The sequence below is a fragment of the Panthera leo genome, chromosome B1, assembly GCF_018350215.1.
Source record: "Panthera leo isolate Ple1 chromosome B1, P.leo_Ple1_pat1.1, whole genome shotgun sequence".
NCBI classification, from domain to species: domain Eukaryota; kingdom Metazoa; phylum Chordata; class Mammalia; order Carnivora; family Felidae; genus Panthera; species Panthera leo.
Window position 1 is genome coordinate 193,180,633 of NC_056682.1, and position 24,647 is coordinate 193,205,279.

Here is a 24,647-nt window from a genome sequence, read left to right on the forward strand (position 1 = left end):
AGTGGCAGAGGGTATTTAAAAAAAAAAAAAGGTATCAGCCCATGGGAATCAAAGGTACATATGACATTCCTGTTTCTGCCTATATAGCTGTCAGCATCTAAAAATTTTCTGGGAGTTGCCTTATGTAACTGCAGATATTTTTTGTACTGTGTTTTGGGTTTATGAAGGTTTGTTGTGGTTTTTGTTGTTTATTTCTTTTCAGCTAACAGGTAGTGTTTTATTAGTTTCGGGTGTGCAATGTGAGGATTTAGCAATTCTATACAACGCCCAGTGCTCATCACAAGTGCACTCCTTAATTCCTCTCACTTATTTTTCCCATTCCCCCATCCACCTTCCCTCTGGCAAGGATCAGTTTGTTCTCTACAGCTAAGAGCCTGTTTCTTGGGGCACCTGGGTAGCTCAGTTGATGAAGCATCCGACTTCTGCTCAGGTCATGATCTCATAGTTCACAAGTTTGAGCCCCACATCCAGCTCTGGGCTGGCAGCTCAAAGCCTGGAGTCTGTTTCAGATTCTGTGCCCCCCTCCCTACCCCTCCCCTGCTCACACTATGTCTCTCTCTATAAATAAATAAACATCAAAAAAATGTCTGTTTCTTGGTTTGCTTCTTTCTCTCTTTGCATGCATTCTATTATTATTTTTAATTTCCTTTAAATTCAGGTTAGCCAACATATAGCGTAATAATGGTTTCAGGAGTAGAATTTAGTGATTCCTCACTGCCGTATAACACCCAGTGCTTATCCCAACAAGTGCCCTCCTTAATACCCATCACCCATTTAGCCCACCCCACCACCCAACACCCCTCCAGCAACCCTCAGTTTGTTCACTGTATTTAAGACTCTCTTAAGGTTTGCCTCCCTCTCTGTTTTTATCTTATTTTTCCTTCCCTTCTCCTGTGTTCATCTGTTTTGTTTCTCAAATTTAAATGTCACTGGTAAGGAGGAAGGAAACAGAACTGGTACTTCCCTAAATAATCCCTCCCGCCCCTTCTGTAGGCAGGGATTAAGCAATTGCCTGCCAGATTTCATCATTACAATAAATGTAAGCCCGACAATTTACAGGAAGCTTATCGGTCCCTTCCGTTCTGAAACTTGCGATGCTTTTCCTCGCTACACGGTGCAAACAGCTGAGTCAAGTTGTCTTTGAGAGTAGCCACCTTTCCCTCAGGCCACATACACGGCAACATCCTGTTAGCTCATAATAGGCCCTTTGAGTGGAAGTCAAGAAGTTGGAATTCACTTGGCACCATTTATTAAGAATAAGTGACACACAGGTATGTTTAGGAAATGGAAGGCTCTTACTCGGTTGAAATTTTTGCAAAGAAACATTAGAAGCCATTATACACATTATTTGTCCATATTTGTAATGAAGCAAAACTATGTTCTTAGCATTATCTGAACTACTAATCTTCAAAAGGTAACCTAAGGACTGAGACTTCTATATTTGGACACATGTAGTTTATGGGGTAGCCCGCGTTCTTTGCAGTAACCTTTGGCTCCAGGTCAGAGATTAAGAGCACATGTTAGTCATTTAGTTTGTTGACATAAACTAATGACAAAATTGTCTTTTCAGTGTAAGTTTAAGTGCATGTTCTAGGATGAGTAAGACATAGATTTATAGCCCTGATTTTCCACTAACTGGCTCTATGACCTTGGACAAATCAAGACCTCTGTCTAAACATCATTTCCCTTTTCTGTCACATGAGAAAAAATAGAACCTTCCGCATATAGTAGTTGTAAGGACTACACATGATAATTCATGTAAAGAATTTATAATGCCTGGTACATAGTAAGACCTTAGTAAAATTTAAGCATTGCGTTCTCCTTTCTATTTCCACCTATACATTTTTCTTTCTTTTTTATTCCTCCCTCACTCTGTTGTTCATCTTCTTTTTTATTTCTGTCTTACCTATCTATCCCTTTATCTTTTACGTCTCTTCCTCTTCTCAGCTCTTCAGTTATCCTATGCCTTTGTATATGTCTGAGCAATTCTTTTTCTCATATGTAAGGCGCCAGCCAGCCACCTCTAGGGGAGACAGGGCCACACCTGTAAAAAAGGGCACAGTAAAAAGGAGCATCTGTATTCCAGTCTGATGCCCTATCAGCTTAGCCGAGAATGGGAAGCATGTGCTCCAAAAATGCAAACTTGAAGTTCTGGAAAGGGATACTGAGACCCATTGTGGACACAAAGGGCCATCAAACAGGAAAATGTCCAAGGTGGTAGATAGCCGCCCCCACCCAACCCCTGCTTCCACCAACCCCCCCCCCCCTTCTCCACGCCCTTTGTATCTCTAAGGTTTTAAAAGAGCTAGCATCAACCTTGGCCGCTGGCTAGGGAGCTCTTGCCAAGGTGAAGGCAGTCTTATGTGTGTGTCATGCCAGAAGTGCCACAGAGGCTTGGTGGTCTAAAGAATAGAATCCAGCTAGAACTCACTGGAATGGCTTCCAAGTGACAAGCTGGGAAGTCCTGTGTCACAACAATAGGACCATGAGGCGAGATGTAGGCAAAGGTCTCCAGGCACAGTTCTAGGAAGCATCCTTGGACTCTCTCTGTGAGGTGGGATGGGCCTCTGAGAGACTGGATGTAGCTCTGACAGTGATTATTGTTACACTGAAATCTTTAAACCAAAGCCTAATTTTTAGGGGACATTTTTTGTTCAAATTTCAAGGAAAAAGTAGCTCCCCTCTCCCCCAAATCAACTATAGTTCTACCGCTAAAACACAGCCAGTATCAACATTTTGATATATCTCCTTCCAGCCCCCTTTAAATGTATTCATAAAATGTAATTGTCATCAGATTGTAATATGCTCATTTCTGTATTTTTGACATTAAAAGTAGAGCATGTTCATTTAAAACATTGGGAAAAATAGAAAAAATGTAAAAGAGGGAAAGAATCACCTAAAATTCTTATTATTCAGAGGAGACTTATTAAGATTTCGCCTCATCTATTTCTAATTCTTCTTATGTATTTTGTAAACGTGGGTGTGGGTTATACTGTAAGTACAGTTTTGATCCTGCTCTTTTTCACTTAACATTTTACCGGACCATTTCCTCAGTGTCTTTAAAACATTGTCCCTACCCTCGAAGATGCCTCCAGTCCTACGGGAAAGATGATTGTGGACTAAAGGGCAGGGTACACAGAGAAGCCAGAGAGGCAAAGCAGGCGTACGATACAGGTTCGAATAAAAACTTGGGATAAGCGTAAAATGACTGTGCAATGAGCACTGTTGCTACTGATTATGTATAATCAAATATTTTTCCTCTCATAGTATTAAAGATTTAAAAGTTATTGCCTAAATTCTGTTAAAATGCATTCTTATTAATGAATTTCTATAACTGACGACCAACAGGTACGTGTAGTAAAATAATAAAACTATACCAAAAGGTACATATTTGAAAGGTATTTAACTGCTTCCCATCTCAGAACCCCTGTTTACAAATTTCTGTTTTTATTCTAGAAACATATTTTTGTTTTTTTAATGTTTATTTATTTTTGAGAGGGGGAGGAAAAGGGCAGAGAGAGGGAGACAGACAATCCCAAGCAGGCTCTGCACTATCACTGCACAGCCTGATGTGGGACTTGATCTCACAAACCTGAGATAATGACTGGAGCTGAAATCAAGAATCTATCACTTACCCGACTGAGCCATCCAGGCTTCCCCGTACCTTTTTTTTTTTTTTTTTTTTTTTTTTTAACACAAAGGAGATCCTATTTAACAAAGTATTCTCTACATTTTTCTAACTTAGAAAATCTTGATTTCATTCCATCCAGCAACATAGATCTATCTTATGCTTTTAAGCATAAACATACATATATACAAACATATATAAACATACATATATATATGCTTATGCTTATGCTTTTAAGCATAAACATACATATATACAAACATATACAAACATATATAAACAAACATATATATGTATATACATATATATGTACAATATATGTAAATATATATGTTAAAAGGTATATATATGTATATACACATATGTACATATGTATGTATATATGTTAAAAGGTATATATATGTATATGTATATATACATATATATATATTAAAGTAGGCTCCATGCCCAACATGGGGCTTGAATTCACAACCCTGAGATCAAGAGTCACATGCTTTATTTTTTTGTTTGTTTTTTTAAATAAAATTTTTTTAATGTTTATTTTTGAGAGAGACAGAGTGTGAGTGGGGAAGGGGCAGAGAGAGAGAGAGAGAGAGGGAGACACAGAATCTGAAACAGGCTCCAGGCCCTGAGCTGTCAGCACAGAGCCTGATGCGGGGCTCGAATCAGGAATGGTGAGATCATGACCTAGGCTGAAGTTGGACGCTTAACCGACTGAGCCACCCAGGCACCCCGAGAGTCACATGCCTTATGAAATGAGCTAGCCACGCACCCCATATCTTATGCTTTTTTTTAAACAGATGCCTATTTGTCCATTGAATTAATGTGCTGTAATCCAGTATCCTTCTGAGGGACATCTAGTTGTTTCCAGTGTTTTTGGTCATTATGTAAAAAGTTTTATCATATCTTTATGACAAACTTTTCTTTCCATAGTGTTACAGGCTGAAATGTGTTCCCCCCTAAATTTATTTGTTGAAGCCCTAACCCTCAGTATCTCAGAATGTGACAATATTTGGAGATCAGGCCTTTAAAGAGGTAAGTGAAAATAAAGTGGTTAGGGTGGGCCCTCATCAAATCTTACTGGTATCCTTGTATGAAAAGAAGAAAAGGACATAGACATACACAAGACAGAGGAAAGGCTCTGTGAGGACACTACGAGAAGGTGGCCATATGCAAGGCAATGAGGGAGGCCTCAGAGGAAATCAGACATGCTGACACCTTGATGTTGGACTTTCAGAACAGTGAGAAAATAAATTTCTGTTGTATAAACTGCCCAGTGTGTGATATTCGTTACAACAGCTCTAGCAAACTAATACACATAGTGACTCATCTATTATTATACAGTGAACACCAATGGGGAAATAGCATTCACTATTTAAATTAAAAAAAGAAAGTAAGGGTTTGGGGCAAACTACAGGCCTATATATATATTTCCTTTTCTGAGGGTCATTTGCATATAAACTATCCTAAAGGAAAATGAAAAAAAGAAAATGGCCTTGCATTTCAAATCTGGCTATTTTTTCTTTTAATAATGCCATCACCCCTAGTAAAATCTTTACTCCTGAATCAACCTAGCCTGTTGCAGCAAACTGTTGATTGGCTGTTTTGACAGACAGTGAGGATCAATTCTGGTACCCAGTTAGGACTGGGATTCCAACTGTTTTTGCAACAGCAACATTCTTCCATCGCTTGTTTTCACAACTCACCCCCTGTTGGGGAAAGTGCTGTGTCACTCAGATAAACAGAGTTAAATGCCTTAGATTTGACTTTCCTTGACCACTAAGCCTTTCCAGGGCCCTCCAAACTAGGGTTGGAAAATACTAGCCAAGAGGTCTACCATCATATTTTTAGGTCCCCCATGGAATGATTTGGCATCTTCCCCCCCCCCCCCCCCCCCCCCCCCCCCCCCCCCGTGTCATGCCCCCCCCCCCCGTGTCATGCACCCCCCCCCCCCCCCCCCCCCCCCCCCCCCCCCCCCGCGCCGTGTCATGCAGTTTTTCAGAGACAATGAGAGCAGGAAAGAAGGAACCCTCAATACACCAGGCACTAAGCGATGTGGATTTTCAGTGCTCTGTTCACATGTCTATCCAGTCTCCTTGAGGTAGCCGATAGCTAGATGGTCTGTTAGAGTTCCTTCTCTGTCATATAGGAGAAGAAATCAGAGAGAGGTGGTTTCACTGACAAGCTTGGCCTCCATAACAGTTCCTGATCTGCTGTAGCTGCAGCGACCCATAATGAGACTACGCTGATCAATGTCTTCTTTCTGGGGCTAAAGTTTAATGTAAATCAATCATTTATTCTGGATATAGCAGGTGATTAATTGCCACATTACTCAGCATATAGAGCTAATGTTAACAGCTTCTTTCAAGGGGAAGAATGATCCACAGGACTTATTTATTTTTTTATCACTTTATTTCTTTCATTTTGTCATCTTGAACAAATTCCCTGAAATGGCCAGAGTCCAAAGTGGCTGTTATTATGGTTGAGCTGACTACAGAGCTTCAAATTCTGGGTTACAGCAAAACTGTGTGTGGAAGGATTTGTTGTTGTTGTTAAACACTTATTTAATGTGCTTGCTTCTGGGGATACACAGGTGAACAACACAGATACAAACAAGTATTGAGTAATAGAATATGGTGTAGTAAAAGTCAGTTAAAATGAGGAAATTACAGAATTTCCCTCATTCCTTCTTTTTTTTTTAAAGACTTTTATTTTTAGGTAATTTCTACACCCAGCCTGGGTCTTGAACCTACAACCCCGAGATCAAGAGTTGCACACTCTACCTACCGAGCTGGCCAGGTGCCTCTATTCTTTCTTTCTTTTTTCCACAAATATTAAGTAGTAACGTATGATAGGCATTGTTCTAAGCGCTGAGCATAAAACAAAATGCATGTTCTCTTGGAACTCATTTCTCCATATAACTGGTTCACCTAATTCTACATTTCAAGACAGCTGGGGGGAAAGTTCCGAACGAAGTAAAGAAATAGAGGGGAAATGAGACAATGTCTTCTGGGGGATATTAAAAAACATAGAAGCAAAGCCCTGGTGAAAGAGCAGAGTTTAAAAGAAAGGAGGGGAGGGGCACCTGGGTGGCTCAGTCGGTTGAGTGCCTGACTTCGGCTCAGGTCATAATCTTGAAGTTGATGAGTTCGAGCCCCGAGTTGAGCTCTATGCTAATAGCTTGGAGCCTGCAGCCTGCTTCGGATTCTGTGTCTCCCTCTCTCTCTGCCCCTTCCCTGCTCATGCTCTGTCTCTGTCTCTCAAAAATGAATAAACATTAAAAAAAATTTTAAAAGAAAGAAGGGGAAAGGGGAAGAGGATGATAGAAATATTAAGGGCCCTATCTATGTTCTACTATTTAAGTGTTATTCTTGTTTCTTTAGTACAGACTGTGCATAAACCATATCTCCGTACCCCACACAACTAACACAGTGCCTGGGAGGGTGTTACTGGACCTAGATTCATATGGCCAGATTATTCGGTTACTAATTTGTGGGATGTTAGGCAATTACCAGAGTGTCTTCAGGACTTAGTTTCCTACAGGACTACCTCACAAAGCTGTTTTAATAATAATAGCTTACAGGCAGTATTTACTATGTGCCAGGTGCTAACATAAGCAGGTCAAATATATGAACTCTCTTAATTCTCCTAACAGTGACATGAGGAGGTATTTGTCTTAGCTCTAACGAAGATACCACAGACTGGATGGTTTATAAACAACTGCAATTTATTTCTCATGGTTCTAGAGGTTGGAAGTCCAAGATCAGGATGCCAGCGTGGTAAGAATCCTTTTCCTGGTTGTGAACTGCCAATTTCCGCTTCTATCCCATGGCATAGGAAGCAAGCTCTCTAGTGACTCTTGCAAGGGCAACAATCAGTCACGACCTAATGTTCATGACTTCATCTAATCCTGATTACCTTCCAAAGGCCCACCTCCTAATACAATCACAGGGTGAAGCAGGGGTCAACATATGAACTTGAGAACACAAGCATTTAGTCCATAGTTTTGTCCCTATTTTCTAGAAGAGGAAACTGAGGCACAAAGACCTCATGTAGCTTACTCAAAGTCATACAAGCAGTATCTGGCAAAACCAGGAATCTTACTTTATCTCCAGTCTGTGCTTTTAACCGCTGCTCATACTTCCTGTCCATAAAGGGCACATAGTAAGATGAGAAATAAACAGATGCGCCCTATTGCAAGATTCTTTCTCACCTTCTATCCATCATTTATTGAATATTCATCAAACCCCTGTGTTGTCATGGAACTGTGACAGATAATGGGGAGATAAAGGATGAACAGATCCTATCTGTTTCTTGCCTTCCCACAGTTTACAGTCATTAAGCAAATAACACTTTCAGGTTCTCAGCCTTCCCTGTTTTCTCCCGTTTCTCTGTGTGTCGATTAGTCCACCAACCAACCAGTCGAGGTTTGATCATGATTAGCGGAACCCATAACAGGGTCTCCCTAGGTTTCCTTGAGGTCTGGAGGGGGCGGGGGCACGTGACCTGTGGGGAAGAGACTGACCTCTCGGCAGTGACCTTGCTGGTCTCCTTTCTCCCTGAATCTCGACTTAAAATGGAGGGATGTGTACCAAGGTTCTTTCCCCGCACTAACCTTCTGTGATCATTCGCCCCTCCCCCCGCCCCCAGACCTTTCTGACACCCCTGACCTGGTGTTTCTGTGCTTGAGGTACATTCCAGCCTCCCTGATTCCCAAGGGACATTTTTCCTTCCTTGGAGGCGCCAGAATTCCACGCTGCCCTCCCCTCCGGCCTGCTGGGGAGGAGATGCCGCCCTGCCCCCAGACCCAGGCTGGGCGCCCGCCCCGAGCGGAGGGGCGGCCAGTGTCCAGTCGGCTCACGTGGCACCGTTTCCCTGTGGGTCCTAAGTTCTTGGAACCCCGGTCCTGGGCCACCCATTAGCCGGGGCCTTTGACCAGCGGGCAGGGAGGTCGAGCCCGCCACCTGGGCATGGCAGGGAGGCAAAGGGCGGACTAGGAGGGCCCAGTGGCGCCCAGAACAGCCACTCGGGCGAACGGGCGTCACGGCCCGCGGCGCCCAAGCACAGCTCCCGGCCCGAGCGCGGCCATTGTGCTCGGCGGCCTCGGCCTCAAGGCCTGGTGGGCGTAGCGGCAGCGCTGAGAGGGCCTCCAAGACGACACCCCCTGCCTTCGGATAATGTGTTTTAATGTTGCGAAACAAACAGGGTAAAGACTTGGGTTTCTCTCCTCAGCAAGCGAAGGAGACAAGCACGAAAAGAACCCAGCAGGTAAGAGAGAGCTCCAGCCGCCGCCGCCGCTGCCGCCGCCGCTGCCGCCGCCGCCGCGCGCCTGGTCACGTGGGCCTCGGGGACCGCATGGCGGCGGCCCGCGCGTCCCCGCGTCCCGGCCGGCCGAGTAGGCCGGGCGCGCGCGCCGACGGGGCGGGCGCATGCGCAGGGGGGCGCGCCGCCTCTGCCCCGCGGCGAGGGTGTCTATGGAGAGGCGGCGGCCGCGGCTGCTGAGGCAGAGGCTGAGGCAGTGGCGATGGCGCCCTTCCCCGAAGAAGTGGACGTCTTCACCGCCCCGCACTGGCGGATGAAGCAGCTGGTGGGGCTCTACTGCGACAAGGTAACGGTGTGCGGGGTCTCTTGCCCCGGGCAGCGCGGGCCGCGAGGAGGAGCGGGCCGGTCCCCGGGCGGCCTGGCCTGCGCCGCGCCCGTGGCCCCCGGGGCCGCGCCGCGCGGCTTGCCGCCTGCGCAGCTGTCAGCGCCGCGCTCGCTCCCCCGCACCCTCGGCGGGGAGCCCGCGCCCCCGCCCGGCCGGCGGCCTCGGACGTGCCCTCGGGGCCCGCGGCGCGGCCGCTGCCTGGCTGCGTACCCCTGGCCGGGCGGGCCCGCTGCCTGCGGCCGTGCCGAGCCTCCCGCCCCCGCCCCCTTGGGGAGAGGGGCCCCTCCGCGCCCCACCGACCTGCGGGGACCCCGGGCCGGCCACCTGCGCTGGGCTTCCTGTCCGCCCGGGGCCGGCCGTTTCTGCAGCTGTCCCCCGCCGCCCCCATCGCCGCCGCCCCTCATCCTGCTCCCGGCCGGTTTGGGGGCCCCCGGGTCTGTTTGCAGACGCCACCCATCCATCCTTCCGAACCTCTCGCTCGCTTCCTGGCTCGAGGGGCAGCTTCTCCCAGCCACCCCCCTGCTCATCTTACGCCCCCCGGCTGTTCCCCGGCTTGATTTGGGAGAAACCCCAGGTTTCCTGGTCTAGGATGGGGAGACGCTTCGCTCTTGGTTTAGAGTTCTTTTTCTCCTTGCAACTTTTATTGTCCTGGAGCATTTCCTCGGCGTGGATCGTGTGATACGACCGCTACTCTCTGTTGGAATTCTTTACGTGGGCTCCAGTGAAACGGGCCTCGGAAAAAGTTGGTTTAACTGTGCGAACCTTTTTGGACTCTTGATTGGTGCAGCATTAGCTGAAAAAGCACTTTTCTGGAGATGGCTCAGGGCCTTCTGCTAGGGATTTTAAAGCAGTATCAAGCGCCCACATTTTTGTCAGTGTTCCGTTGGGGGAAAGAAGGGCCACCGATGTCCACATAGGTGCTGGAAACTTCGAGCAGGCCCGTTTTCGTGTAGAAATGAACCAGATGAAAAGCATTTCAACAGCTCTTGCTGAAGCCCAGAAGTCAGCTTTTGTGAATTTTCAGAACTTCCACAGCACTAAGCAAAAGCCCTGTTGAGGGAAAAGAGGGGTTCTGAGAGCCCAGTGAGGTGGTTGGAGGATGCCCAGAGGGCTCAGGGCGAAGCCACGTTAAAAACCAGCAATTAAAAACGCACTCACAACCACCCTTTTCCTCCTCCCATTTTGGAAATTGAAAAAATAACCCGATTCGGGTATAGGCTTAAACAGGACGGGCCAGGACAGTGCTTCTCAACCTTGGTAGCTGATTAGAATCCCCCCCCCCCCCCCGCCCCCCAAGGCTGTTAAAAGTCCAAATTCAGTGCCCAAAGCACTGAAAATTCGGGAGTGACCCTGGCATCAAGTATGAACAATTTGACGCTCCCCCGGTGAGTCCAGCTCCCGTGCAGCCAAGGGTGAGAACCGTTTACCCAGAAGAAGCGAAAGGAGCGGGTAAGCCATCCATTAGGCTGCCCGACCCTGAAGTGTTTCAGTTAGATCGCTGCAGTGTTTTTACCTCCTCTGGGCTTTCAACTTAGTTATTCCAACGGTGGTCACGAATTGCAGGAAATTTAAAAAAAAAAAAAAAAAAAGGGAGTTTTTTTGTTTTTTTGTTTTTTTTTACTTTCTCAAAATTGAAAAGGGAAAGTTGGTGAGGACTTCAGGAATATGAGGTCTTCTCTGCAGGCCAGCCTGGAGATGGCTTGAAATTGTTACGGAAATTTTTGTGCATGTGTACCCTTTCCCAGTGTGTTTGTGGTTTTCGCGAGGCGGTTGTGACTTTCCCGTGGTAGTTAAGAGTCACAGTTTTACTTAGTTACATGATAGACTAACCAGCCTTATACAGTGCCATTAAAAAAAATTCTTTTTTAAATGTTTGTTTATTATTTTGAGAGAGCGTGAGCAGGGGAGGGGCAGAGAGAGAGGGAGACCCAGAATCCAAAGCGGGCCGGGTCTGAGCTGTCAGCACAGAGCCCGACGTGGGGCTGGAACTCACAGAGATCATGACCTGAGCCAAAGTCGGACCCTTAACCCACTGAGCCACCCAGGCGTCCCATATACAGTGTCATTAAAAAAAATTTTTTTTTAAATCTATTTATTTTTGACAGAGAGAGAGACAGAGTGCAAGCAGGGAAGGGGCACAGACAGAGGGAGACCCAGAATCTGAAGCAGGCTCTGGGCTCTGAGCCGTTAACACGGAGCCTGACTCAGGGCTTGAACTCACAGACCACAAGATCATGACCTGAGCCAAAGTCGGATGCTTAACCGACTGAGCCATCCAGGCGCCCCTTACAGTGCCATTTTAAAAACCAATACTTGGGTATGGGGCGCCTGGGTGGCCCAATCTGTTGAGCGCCTGACTCTTGGTTTCAGCTCAGGTCATGATCTCACTGTACATGAGTTGGAGCCCTGTGTCGGGCTTGGGGCTGAAGGCACGGAGCCTGCTTGGGAATCTCTCTCTCCCTCTCTCCTGCCCCTCCCCCTCCCCCTCCCCTGCTCCACCTCTCTCTGTCTGTCTCTCTCAAAATAAGTAAATTCATTAACAAAAAATACCCGAGTCAAATGAGATTCTTTTCAGTACTTAAATGTTTCCTTTTGCAGTAATTAAGAAAGCATTTTCAATTTGACATAGCATAAGTCAAAATTATCACTAATTCTTAATTAGATGTAGTTAATGAGATTGTTGTAGATATTCATCAAGGAGATTAAAAGTCCAGTTTTCCAAACTGTGGATCAGAGATCAAGGTGATTTAGGGAGAAAAAAACTATAGGAATTCTATATCCAGATTTCTTCTTGATACTAATAGCTAGTGGAAATCTCCTACGATGTCCTTTGGGAGCCAGGGTGGAGAGATAAGTGTTTTATGATGGATGAATAATCTTAAAGGACTAATTTAAGAAAAAAAATTTTTTTAAATGTTTATTTATTTTTGAGAGATAGAGACAGAGTGCAAGTGAGGGAGGGGCAGAGAGAGAGGGAGACACAGAATCTGAAACAGGCTCCAGGCTCTGAGCTGTCAGCACAGAGCCCGATGCGGGGCTCGAACTCACGGACTGCGAGATCATGGCCTGAGCCGAAGTTGGATGCCTAACCGACTGAGCCACCCAGGTGCCCCTAATTTGTTTTTTTTTTTTTATTTATTCATTTATCATCTCAAGTTTTGCCTTCACCATTGTTTGGTGGTAAAGACCAGGGATATTCAAATAGCCAGCAGTAAAACTTTACAAAATGAGAACTAGTTTTTGTACTCAAACTAAAAAGGTACAAGATATATTATTTCACTGTATTCTAATGTTGATTCTGAATGCACAGTGATTATAAAAGAAGTCAGTTTTATTTCCAGTATCAAACTTTTCAAGTACAATGTACTTTAGAAGCATCTGTGTATTTATTGGCATCATCTCAATCATTTATATACTTAGACTATAGTTTACTTAGAATAACTTACTCTGAAGTTATAGGCCATTTTAAATATTGCTGTGTAATACCTAATTTAATTCTTTGCTCTTGGATTTCCTCTTAAATTTATATAAGGTTTTATGGAAAGTTTTTTTCACTGTTACCTGGACAACAGTCCTTTGAAGTAAGTAAAGGAAGGGTTATTCCTATTTTATAGCTGGGGACTTGTAGGCCTAGATTAGCTAGACCCAGTTCACATGAGCAGTTAGTTACAGATCTAGATGGAAACCCAAGTCAGGATCATGATTTCTTTTCTTTTTTTTTTAAATTTAATTGTTTTTAAGTGTGTTTATTTTGACAGAGAGCGAGCTAGAGAACATGAGTTGGGTAGGGGCAGAGAGAGAGGGAGAGAGCTTTCCAAACAGACTCCCCGCTGAACCCACGAACAATGAGATCATGACCTGAGCTGAGATCGGGAGTCGGAGGCTTAACCAGCTGAGGCACCTAGGTGCCCCAGGATCATGATTTCTATTTATATCATGATTTAATTTGTATGAAACCATAGTAGTTTCTGAAAAATCTTTTTGGGTAACAGTCTGTTATGAAATCTTTTTTGCTAATTCACTCATCTTCCAAATTGGGAGGATTTTAGCGAACGTTTCATTGGATGACATCCTTTTTCCAGTTTACTCCGATCCCTCAGTCTTTCCTCTAGTCCTCAAAATTTAACATTAATTCTGCCAGTAAGTCTGGAGTCTCTACTGTGTGTTGGCCCTGTGTTGTGTCAGTAGCTTGCATTGGTGATACAAGGTGTGATTCCTGTTCTTAAGGAGTTTACTATCTAACATTTGTGCTAAGGTGGAAATCCAGATGTGGTGCAGTGGGAGCCAAGGGAAGTATATGGTCCGCTGTGCATTAAAGTGTCAGGAGTGGCCTAAGTCTCTTTGAACTGAGTGCTGAGAACAAAGTAGGTGGTGGTTCTAAGGATGTGCATAATACAGAGATTCCCAGACTTACACATAAGCCAGTTATAGAAGATTCAAGTGGTGGGGGCTTTATGGAGTGCCCAGGTTTTTCGGGTAAGGATATTAAAAGTGCTATTTACTTTATCAATTTATAAACAAAGGACATTTTGTAACTGAAGCCCTAAGAGGGAAATAAGCTACTAACTTGAATAGATTATTTTATTTTATTTTTAAATGTTTATTTATTTATTTTTGAGAGAAAGTTCGCACAAGCAGGGGAGGGACAGAGAGAGAGGGAGACACAGAATCGGAAGCAGGCTCCAGGCTCTGAGCCGTCGGCACAGAGCCCGACGCGGGGCTTGAACTCACAGACTGAGTGAGATCATGACCTGAGCCGAAGTTGGACGCTCAACCCACTGAGCCACCCAGGCGCCCCTTGAATAGATCATTTTAAAAAATTGGATGTAGCTTTATGAAGAATTTAGTTTCTTTGTTTTTCTCTGCATACCTGTAAAAGCTGTTACTGATTGGTATTGGGGAGATTGGTTTATTAGAGGGAATATTGAATTGAGAACTAGAAAGTGGAGGAAAGGGGAATTTAATGAGTTCTTACTACATGCATACATTATTTCTTTTAATCCTTACAAGAGGCTCGTGATACAGGTATTATCTGTTATTTAAAGATGAGGAAACAGACTTAGTTTAGTAATTTACCCAACCCACTCAACTAGTAATTAGGAGAGACAGAATTTTAATCATAGGATTTTTCCCCCCTTCTGAAGCCCACGTTTTTTTGTATTACCTTATTGATTTTGTTACTTATTACCTGTTACATGATTTTCTGCAAATATTTCACCTGTGGGCCATAGTTTTTTTCATACAGTTAGTCCATAAGATAGTTATTAAGGTTTTTTTAATTGAGTATAAATCTCCATTGATTGAATCATAGCATTGTCTGGCTGAGTAGATAAAAAGTAAAAATTTATTTGAAGCAATAACGTTTGGGTTTTTATTATACTATTATATATATATATATACATATATACATATATATATATATATATATATATATATATATATGTATATATGTATGTTTGAACTTAATCTAGTCTTTAAGTGACACAACTTTTTGAGTCAGTTTGAAGCCAGGTTTTAAGATTTTAGGTTGTAGAGTGTCTGAGACAGAAAGCCAGTTACAAATCCTTTTAAATATGAGAGATACCATGTTACTGGGTTGTTACTATTTGTTGACTATGTGTATCCTGTTCTATATAGGTTTATGGGGTTGAGTTTGCCAGGCATCAAGGTATACAAGTTTATAGGTCATTTAGGAAATTTTCTATCCTATTGTAGCAGTGTTTTTCCTAGTGTGTTCTATAGTCCATTAGTGGGTCATGGAATCAGTTTCATGGGATACAAACAGACTTTAAAAAATGAAATGGAAAAGTATATATTGGAGTACATCACAGGGTAGAGAGGGAAATAATTGTTTCCTGAAATTTGTTTGAAGTGTTTGTGATGTGTGTGTGTCTAGGTTGCACTGTATTTCAGACTAAAGGTCATGGTTAAATGTGTTTGAAAAACACTTCTTTAGAGTAGCATTTCTCAACCACAGCACTGTTGACACTTTGGGCTAGATGATTCTTTCTTGTGACTGCCTGTGTTTTGTAGGATGTTTAGCTGGATCCCTGGCTTTTTACCCACTAGGTGTCAGTAGCACTTCTGCAGTGATTAACAACCAAAAATGTCCTTGCACATTAGTTCCTGGAGGGTAGAATTGACCTTTGGTGAGAACTATTGCTTTAGAGCAAGGTTCTGACAGTTCACTCTCTTTGTTGGATGTGGAAACAAACAATCGGTTATGATTGGAACCGATATTCTATGTTGCAGAAAGAACATAAGATTTAGAATCATAGAGGTTTGATCTCTGTTTTGTTGTCTACTAGTTGTATGGTTTTGGGCAAGTTATTTTTTCTGAGCCTCAGGGTTTTCATCTATAAAATGGGAATTATAATACCTACTTTATCTAAAAATACTTACTTTAGGGGCACCTGAGTGTCTCAGTCAGTTAAGTGTCCAGCTCTTGGTTTCGGCTTAGGGCATGATACCATGGTTTGTGGGTTCGAGTCCTGCATTGGGCTCTGTGCTGGCAGCTCTCTTAAAATAAATACGTAAACATTAAACAAACAAACAGCACTTAGTATATAGTGCATCATAGGCCTCAATATGTCCCAGATATTACTAGTATCTAGGTTTTTTGTCTCAATCAAGTTTGTGTGTTTGAGTAACTTTGCAGAGGCAAGCTAAATTTTAAAAATTCCTGTAAACCGATTTTTTAAAAGTTAAATTGTATGCATTCTGGTTATCTTTTTAGCTGCAAAATTTACGGACTTTAGTACCAGGCTAAAACAATTGCTCATTTCAAGTGGAAATGAAGTGATTTGGGTAGCATAAGGACTTCTAATGATAGTTTTATTTGGGCTAACTATAAAAATAACAGAAAAACCCAAGCAGGGCTTATTTATATTAATTTTGTGTTCTTTGGATGTATTATTAAATTATAACAAGGGCTCTATGAGGTAGTTAATATTATTAGCCTTATGTTACAGATGAAGAAACTGAGGTAGAGAGCCATTTAGTAACTTGTGGCAGAGATAGATTCCTTTCTTAGCAGTCTGGCTCCAGACTCGCACTTGCAGCCACTAAGCTGGGTTGACTCTATGACTCATGTAGAGTCCTTTCATGGATCTCATTGGGTTCTCGGTCTGTAGTGTGGACCTGGTTTTTATTTTAGCTTGTTATTAAATCTGAAAGATTTCCTAATAGTCCAGTGAGAATGTATGCAGAATTTCCTGCATGTCTTTTAAGATGTTATTTTCCTTAAGTCATGTGAGGGCATTATTTATTTTTTTGCCATGCTTTGGTTTTTGTTTCTTAAAAATTGTATAGCAATAGTATGTTTTAAGATTTATCTGTTATTTCTAAGACTTATTTTTAATTAAAAAACATTTTTTATGTTTACTCATTTTTGAAAGACAGAGGCAGAGCACAAGCAGGGGTGGGGCGGAGAGAGAGGGAGACACAGAATCCGAAGCAGGCTCCATCCAGGCTCTGAACTGTCAGCACAGAGCCTGATGTGGGGCTCGAACTCATGAACCGTGAGAGCGTGACCTGAGCTGAAGTCGGACACTCAAGTGACTGAGCCACCCTGGTGCCCCTAATTTTAATTTTTTTAAATGACCCATGATAGTATTTGCTAAGACTAGCCACTGGTGAATTTTGTTGTGATCTTGTGTAGCATTTCTTAGGATAAAATCAACATTAGTATAACCAGATCTGTTCTGCCTCTTGTTTTTGTGTGACTCAGGAGCTACGAATGGTTTTTACATTTTTAAACAGTTGGAGAAAATCAAAAGAATAATATTTTGACATGTGAAAATTATATGAGATTCAGATTTCTCCATCCATAAATAAAGTTTTATTGGAACATAGCCACATTCATTCGTATGACTGCTTTAATGCTACGGCAGCTAAATTAAATAGTTGCTATAGAGTATGTCCTGTAGAACCTAAAATATTTATTATCTGGCCCTTACCAGAAAAAGTTTCTCGATAATTTACTCACTTATTGTGGCTACTGTTCCTTATGTTATTTCCCTTCACCAGACTAGAAGCTCCATAAAGGCGGAGATGTCTATTTTGTTCATGATGTTCCTATCTCGAGTACAGGAACAATGCCTAGCTCTTAATAGCTGCCCATTAACTATTTGAATTGAGAAAAAAAAAAAGTGCATGAATTTATAAAAGCGAATGATTAATTTTCAAAATGACTAGAGCTAGCATTTATTAAGCACCAATTCATTTTAATTTCATAGCCACCATGTGAACTACAGATGTTGTTATTCTCATTTAACATCAAGAAGAAACTAAGACATTGAAAGGAGTAAAGTAACTTACCCAGGGTTACACATTTAAATAAATGGTAGAACTAGGATTTGATCCCTAGAGACTCTGTTGTGGTTTCCTATAAATGACTTAATACCTAATACGCATAAGTTTTACATAAGCTACTTAGTTAATTCTACTATGTGTAGTGGAATAGTTCTACTTTAGGTGTTTACCATCTTTTCTGGTGCTTTGTCATAAGCCTACTACTCCTGTTGAGGACAGGCAATTGAGACAGCTTAGGGTCTGCTCCATTTTAGGAATACTGGGTCAGACTTGACCAACCAAGTCTAGGAAGTGTGGTGTCAGTAGCTTCTTCCCCTCCATTCACTGTCTGTGTTTTTAACCTAATCAGGTTTTCCCTCTTAAAACTGGACTTTGAAACTAGAGTTGATACAATAGAAAGTAGATTTAATATGGCAATGGAGGGTTTGTATATTATTTTGAACTTTAATTTGAATCAGGTTTCTTGATAAGATTATACATTTAAACACGAGAATTTAATTTGCCATTCAGTGTGAAAAATTAAAATTACTTCTGAATAGTTATTTTCTTTGGTTGAATAGTAGAATTAAAGAAAATGGCAGTGTATATATTTCTTTATTTTGTGATTGATTTGTGCCTTTCCTTCAAGTGCATTTACTTTCTCGTGCCGTGATGTGCTAGGTTTCCATGTTGTACCGTTGCAGTGCCTTTACCTCAGAAAAATACGTGATTTCTTATCTGAGCTGCTAAGTGTTTATTCTGTTTTTCTTAAAAAACAAAAACTAGTTCCCCTAAAATCATCTAATTATTTTTTAAGTTTATTTATTTATTTTGAGGGAGGGAGAGAGCAAACAGGAGCAGGGGAGAGGAGGGGGGAGAGAGAGAGAGAGTCCCAAGCAGGTTCCATGCTGTTAGCGCAGAGCCTGATGCAGGGCTCGATCCCACAAACCAGACTGTGAAATCACGAGCTGACGTCAAGAGTCGGACACTTAACCGACTGAGCCACCCAGGTGCGCCCCTAATAATATTCTGATAGCTCAATATTCTATAATTATTTCTGGAACAGATCAGACTCATCTTGATATTAAAGTTTAAACAAACTATAATAGAGTATTTTTAAACTTTTACATTGTAAAAGTAGTATAATAGCATAAAGAACATTTTGAACAAAGAAAAAAGTACTTATATTATCCTAACACAACTATTTAAAAATTTCATATAACTTTATGGAGTATCTGTATTTAGTATATGTGTAGAATAACAGAATCTTAGGTTTGGAGGGAGTCTGGTCCAATCCCTTTTATTTAAAGAAGCTATGTGATTTTTTGGTTCATGAATCAGTTTCCTGTATCATCAAGCTCTTCAGAATGTAGACCATTTTCTTTCTGACCCTAGTGTACTTTTTATTATACCATTATAATTTGTCAATTTATGAATTTCCTTTATGTGTGCTTGAACAAATAAGTGTAAGGGAGGTATTTTGCTGTGTACAAAACTAAATAGGAGTGTATTTGAATATTTTTTATTGGTGTATATTTACATATATTTATTATGCCTTTCTTTTTAAAATGTTTCTTCAGCTTTCTAAAACGAACTTTTCCAACAACAATGATTTCCGTGCTCTTCTGCAGTCTTTGTATGCTACTTTTAAGGAGTTCAAAATGCATGAGCAGATCGAAAATGAATACATTATCGGTTTGCTTCAACAACGCAGCCAGACCATTTATAATGTACATTCTGACAATAAACTCTCTGAGATGCTTAGCCTCTTTGAAAAGGGACTGAAGAATGTTAAGGTGAGTTGCAAAAATGAGTATTTAACTGTCAAAACTTGTGTCCTTACTAGTATGTCATTAGCAAAACCTATTAGCATTTTATAGTAAATGATGTTATGTTACAGAAAAAAAATATTCTCACACTGTTAAAGACAGTAAGGAAGACTTTATTCAAGGGATTACTTCATTGGGGTTTTGCAGTAGGGGAGAGAGATTGGGCTCAACTGTGAATAGGATATCTGAGGATTTATAGCCAAGGAACAGAGCAGGGGTCAGGAAAATTTCTAAGAAGAAACATCAATGGTAGACTGACTCAAGAGGATTTTTGCTGAAGGCAGATCAGGGTGGTGAGATATTGAGGATGGATAGATACTGACTATGATCAATGTCAAGGGTAGAGGGATTTTTGCTAAACTGACTCAGAATGACTTTTGCTAAAACTAGACTAAGTGGGCCAAGGACAGAGTTCAAGGTTGAGGCCTAGTTGAGAAGAGGGCTCAAAGGAGTCTGAGTCTATCAGGTTGACGAGAATCTTTGTTAGTTACCTCTTTATTACTGTATATAAAATTTATAGTGAATGCTACTCCACAGGTCTTAAAGTTGTTTTTGTACGTTGAAATTTTAATTACCACAAAATTTTTACTTTCTGGTAACATTTGCTCAACTCTTAGAAGAAAGCTATAATGAATGCAGTTACTGGTGACTGAAGGTGAGATTGTTACTACAATGAATGAATACTTTTAAAAAAATTTATTAAAAAATTATTAATTTATAAAAATTTGTAAATTTTTATTTAAAAAATTTTTTATTTAAAAATTGAATGTTAGCTATAACATTTACTATATTCCCTTTTTCCATATTTTAGGGTGCAGGGATGGTTAAATGGGACAATTTGTAATTGTATGACATAAAATTAGACCTATTTGAGTATAGTTTAGGATAATGATATAGAACGATTTTCCTTTTACTTATGTTTGCATATTGTGGAAATGTGAAGTTTTATCTTTTATCTCCCTCTGGCTTGGTGAAGCATAGATTTAAGTTGCAACTCTGTCAAACAACCACACACCTTTCACTTACAGACTTGCGTTCTAGAAAGACTGTTGTGCAGCAGGGAGGAGGATGGGTTGAAGGGAAAGAAAAGACTGAAGTAGAAAGACCAAGACCATTCTAAAAAATACTGTAGTAGTGTCTAGAAGAAGACACCGTAACTCCTTGGTGGAGAGGTGGGTGATGGGGTGAGGGTGGGGTACTGGGTAGTGATGGAAGGGAGATTTACTTTTTATTGAATACTCTTTTGTACTCTTTCAGTTTTGTGTCATGTTCATGTATTGCTTGTTCAATAAAATGATTACGATCTGAACTAAAGTAGTGGCTAGAGGAGATAGAGGGAAGAAGACAGACCTGAGAATTAACATAGGACATAAAATTGATAGAATGTAGTGCTTACGTACAAAGGGAAAGGAGAAGGAGAAAGAAGTAAGAATGAGGATTGAGTCTGACTTTATAGGGAATATAGAAGAGGCTTGGGGAATAAAAAGATCCATTTTGGACACGTTGGGTTTTAACTGCTTTTGCAATCCAGGTGGGCACTTATTAATAGGAAGAGGTATAGATGGGATTCGGGGACAGAAGAGTAATTTGATTTAGATAAGCAGATTTGATAATTATTAGCATGTGAAGTGGAAATGGAAGCCACTTGGGCATGCTTAGGAAAAATACGTAAAATCTTTAGAGATTAGGACATTGGATGGAATATTGGGAAGCATTTGAATAAATTAGTACAAAAAGGAGGAGACTACAAAACACTCATCAGGAATAAAATATTCCCACATTTTATTACTTAGATTTTAAATTTTAATTTTTTAATTTTAGAGAGAGAGTGTGTGTGTGTGTGAGCAGGGGAGAGGGGCATAGGGAGACAGAGAGAGAGAGGGAGAGAGGGAGAGAGGGAGAGGGAGAGGGAGAATATGTTTTAAGCAAGCTCCAAGCTCAGCATGGAGCCCCTGACACAGGGCTCAAACCTGTAACCCTGGGATCATGATCTGAGCTGAAATCAAGAGTTGGCCTCTCAACCTGAGTCACCTGGGAGCCCCTATTCCCACATATATAGTTTCATTTTTAGAAAAAAAATTTTTTAATGTTTTTATTTATTTTTGAGACAAAGACAGAGCATGAGCAGGGGAGGGGCAGAGAGAGAGAGGGAGACACAGAATCTGAAGCAGGCTCCAGGCTCTGAGCCGTTAGCACAGAGCCCGACGCAGGGCTTGAACTCACGGACCGTGAGATCATGACCTGAGCTGAAGTTGGATGCCCAACCGACTGAGCCACCCAGGCACCCCTACGTGTTTATTTGTTTTTGAGAGAGAGAGAGAGAGATACGCAGAGCATGAGCAGGGTAGGGGCAGAGAGAGAGACACACACAGAATCTGAAGCAGGCTCCAGGCTCTGAGTGGTCAGCACAAAGCCTGATACGGGGCTCGAACCCACGAGCTGTGAGATCATGACCTGAGCCAAAGTCAGACGCTTAACCGACTGAGCTACCCAGGTACCCCTGTAAAATTCTGCATGTTTTAAGTTGATAGGGCTGATGTAGAAGTGTTAGATGTTACAGGGAGATGAGATCTGAGTTCATGTGAGAAAGAACTTTTTAGCTATTGTCCAGAATTAGAGTGATTTACTAAACAATGTTGGGAGCCTCTTACCCTTAGAAGTACATTGATAACCTGACTTTTTGAAGTAGATATGGTCTTCCGTCAGCATAACATAACAGGTGTTGTAGATCGTGTAGTGGAGGGTGCCCCAGATGAGTTTGAAGGGACTCTGGTGATATAGTCCAGTAGGCTCTTATGAACTGCTCAGACATAGATTAGGAAAAGAAACATAGAGATTATATAAATGTAGACATTAGAAGTCAATAGAAGTTTTGAGCAAATACTTGCTATTTTTAGACTTCATGACATTTTAAAGTTTTGTTTTTTTATTTAAAAAAAATTTTTTTAACATTTATTCATTTTTGAAAGAGAGAGACAGAGTGGGAATGGGGAAGGGGCAGAGAGGGAGCGAGACACAGAATTCAGAGCAGGCCCCAGGCTCGAAACAGGCTCCAGGCTCCAAGCTGTCAGCATGGAGCCCGATGCAGGGCTTGAACTCACAGACCACAAGATCATGACCTGAACCGAAGTCAGCTGCCCAACTGACTGAGCCACCCAGGTGTCCCATAAAATTTTGTTTTTTTAGTGTTTATTTTTTTTGAAGGAAGAGAGAGACAAAGCATGAGGGGGTGGGCGGGGGCAGAGAGAGAGGGAGACACAGAATCCAAAGCAGGCTCTGGGCTCTGAGCTATCAGCATAGAGCCCGATGTTGGGCTCAAACCCATGAACCGTGAGATCATGACCCGAGCTGAAGTTGGAGACTTAACCAACTGAGCCACCCAGGCGGCCCAACTTTATGACATTTTAAAGAAGTATAAGATCACATTACTAAAAATCCAAGGTTCCTTTGCAAGATAATTTAAAGACATCTTTTTTTTTTTTTTTAATTTTTGATACTTATTTTTTGAGAGAAAGAGACTGAGCATGAGTGGGGGGTGAGTCAGAGAGAGGAAGACACAGAATCTAAAGCAGGCTCCAGACTCTGAGCTGTCAGCACAGAGCCTGACACGGGGCTCAAACTCACAGAACGCGAGATCATGGCCTGAACCAAAGTCGGATGCTTAACCACCTGAGCCACCCAGGTGCCCCTTTAAGGGTATCTTTTATGCTTTGAAAAGTACAGAGACCACTTTGCTATTTGTCAGTCTATTCTTTTTCCTGAGGTTTTATGTTGCATTTTAAACTGATTTCCTAGGATCAGTACAGTGTAAATAATGAAGCAAAACTTTTATAGGATGTAATTTTTTTTTTATGTTTCTAGAATGAATGTGAGCAGTTAAATTATGCAAAACAGCTGAAAGAGAGATTGGAGGCTTTTACAAGAGATTTTCTTCCTCACATGAAAGAGGAGGAGGAGGTAAGCATAATTTTTTCTCCCTTATAAATTTGATCTATGAAATTTTTAAGATGTTATTTTGCCTTTCATTCTTCAAAATAATGCACAGGAAGATAAGCCTCCAGTTCATTTTAGGAAAGGAAGAAAACCCCAAGAAAAACATTAATTTTGTTCCCTTGGTTGCTTTTCATTGAATCCTTTATGTATGTATGTATGTATGTATGTATGTATGTTTAGTTTTGAGAGAGAGAGAGTGCAAGCATGAGAGGGGCAGAGAGAGAGCAAGACACAGAATCTGAAGCAGGCTCCAGGCTCTTGAGCTGTCAGCACAGAGCCCAACTTGGAGCTTGAACTAGTGAACTGAGCCACCACCCGGGGGTCCCTCTTTGAATCCATTATTTAATTCAATTAGTCAACTAATATTTATTTTCTTACTATGTAGATGGCATTGTATTGAATGTTAATAGCGTTTTATGTTACCTTAATGTCTTCATAGAACCTTTAGGGGATTCTTTAAACTTTTTAATGTTTTGTGTATTTTCATGCTAAGTTTAAAGAATTTTTACTGGGGTGCCTGGGTGTCTCAGTCAGTTAAGTGTCCCACTTTGGCTCAGGTCATGATCTCGTGGTTTCGTAAGTTTGAGCCCCACATTGGGCTTGCTGCTGTCATTGAGGAACCTGCTTTGGATCCTCTGTCTCCCTCTCTCTCTGCCCCTCCGCGGTTTGTCCTCTCTCTCAATAATAGAATAAACACCGAAAAATAAATAAATTTTATAAGCTCTTAAAGCTTTAAACCCATTAATTTTTTTAAGTTTATTTATTTTGAGAGAGAGCAATCCATGGAGGGGCAGACAGAGAGGGAGAGAAAAATCCCAGGTAGGCTCAGCGTCGTCAGGGAGGAGCCCAACACGGGGCCGAACTCATGAACCTGAGCTGAAATCAAGAGCTGGACATGGGGCACCTGGGTGGCTCAGTCGGTTAAGCGGCGGACTTCGGCTCAGGTCATGATCTCGCGGTCTTTGGGTTCGAGCCCTGCGTCGGGCTCTGTGCTGACAGCTCAGAGCCTGGAGCCTGTTTCGGATTCTGTGTCTCCCTCTCTCTGACCCTCCCCCGTTCATGCTCTGTCTCTCTCTCTCTCAAAAATAAATAAATGTTAAAAAAAAAAAAAAATAAATAAAAAAAAAAAAAAGAATTTTTTCGGATCTTTTTTTTGTAGTACATTTTGGTAATCAAATGGTAGTGTTAAACTTACCAATTTTATTCCTACTACACACATACTGGGTTATCACTGAGTGGATGAGCAAAACATTTTTCC

At 41.8% G+C, this 24,647-nt stretch overlaps 1 protein-coding gene across 2 annotated transcripts in view; it reads left to right on the forward strand.

Moving 5' to 3' along the window:
- The first annotated feature begins 8,533 nt into the window (after positions 1–8,533).
- The window catches only part of FBXL5 (F-box and leucine rich repeat protein 5), a 48,934-nt gene continuing 32,820 nt past the window's right edge, over positions 8,534–24,647 (forward strand). Inside the window, exons 1-3 of one of the 2 annotated variants that reach the window (XM_042936855.1) lie at positions 8,534–8,896; positions 19,148–19,363; positions 23,258–23,353. In XM_042936855.1, the coding sequence (XP_042792789.1) occupies positions 8,816–8,896; positions 19,148–19,363; positions 23,258–23,353 (393 nt within the window). In that variant the 5' untranslated portion in view covers positions 8,534–8,815. Of the gene's footprint in view, positions 8,897–9,060; positions 9,237–19,147; positions 19,364–23,257; positions 23,354–24,647 lie in introns of those variants that run through there. The other variant, XM_042936856.1, reaches the window with a different exon arrangement.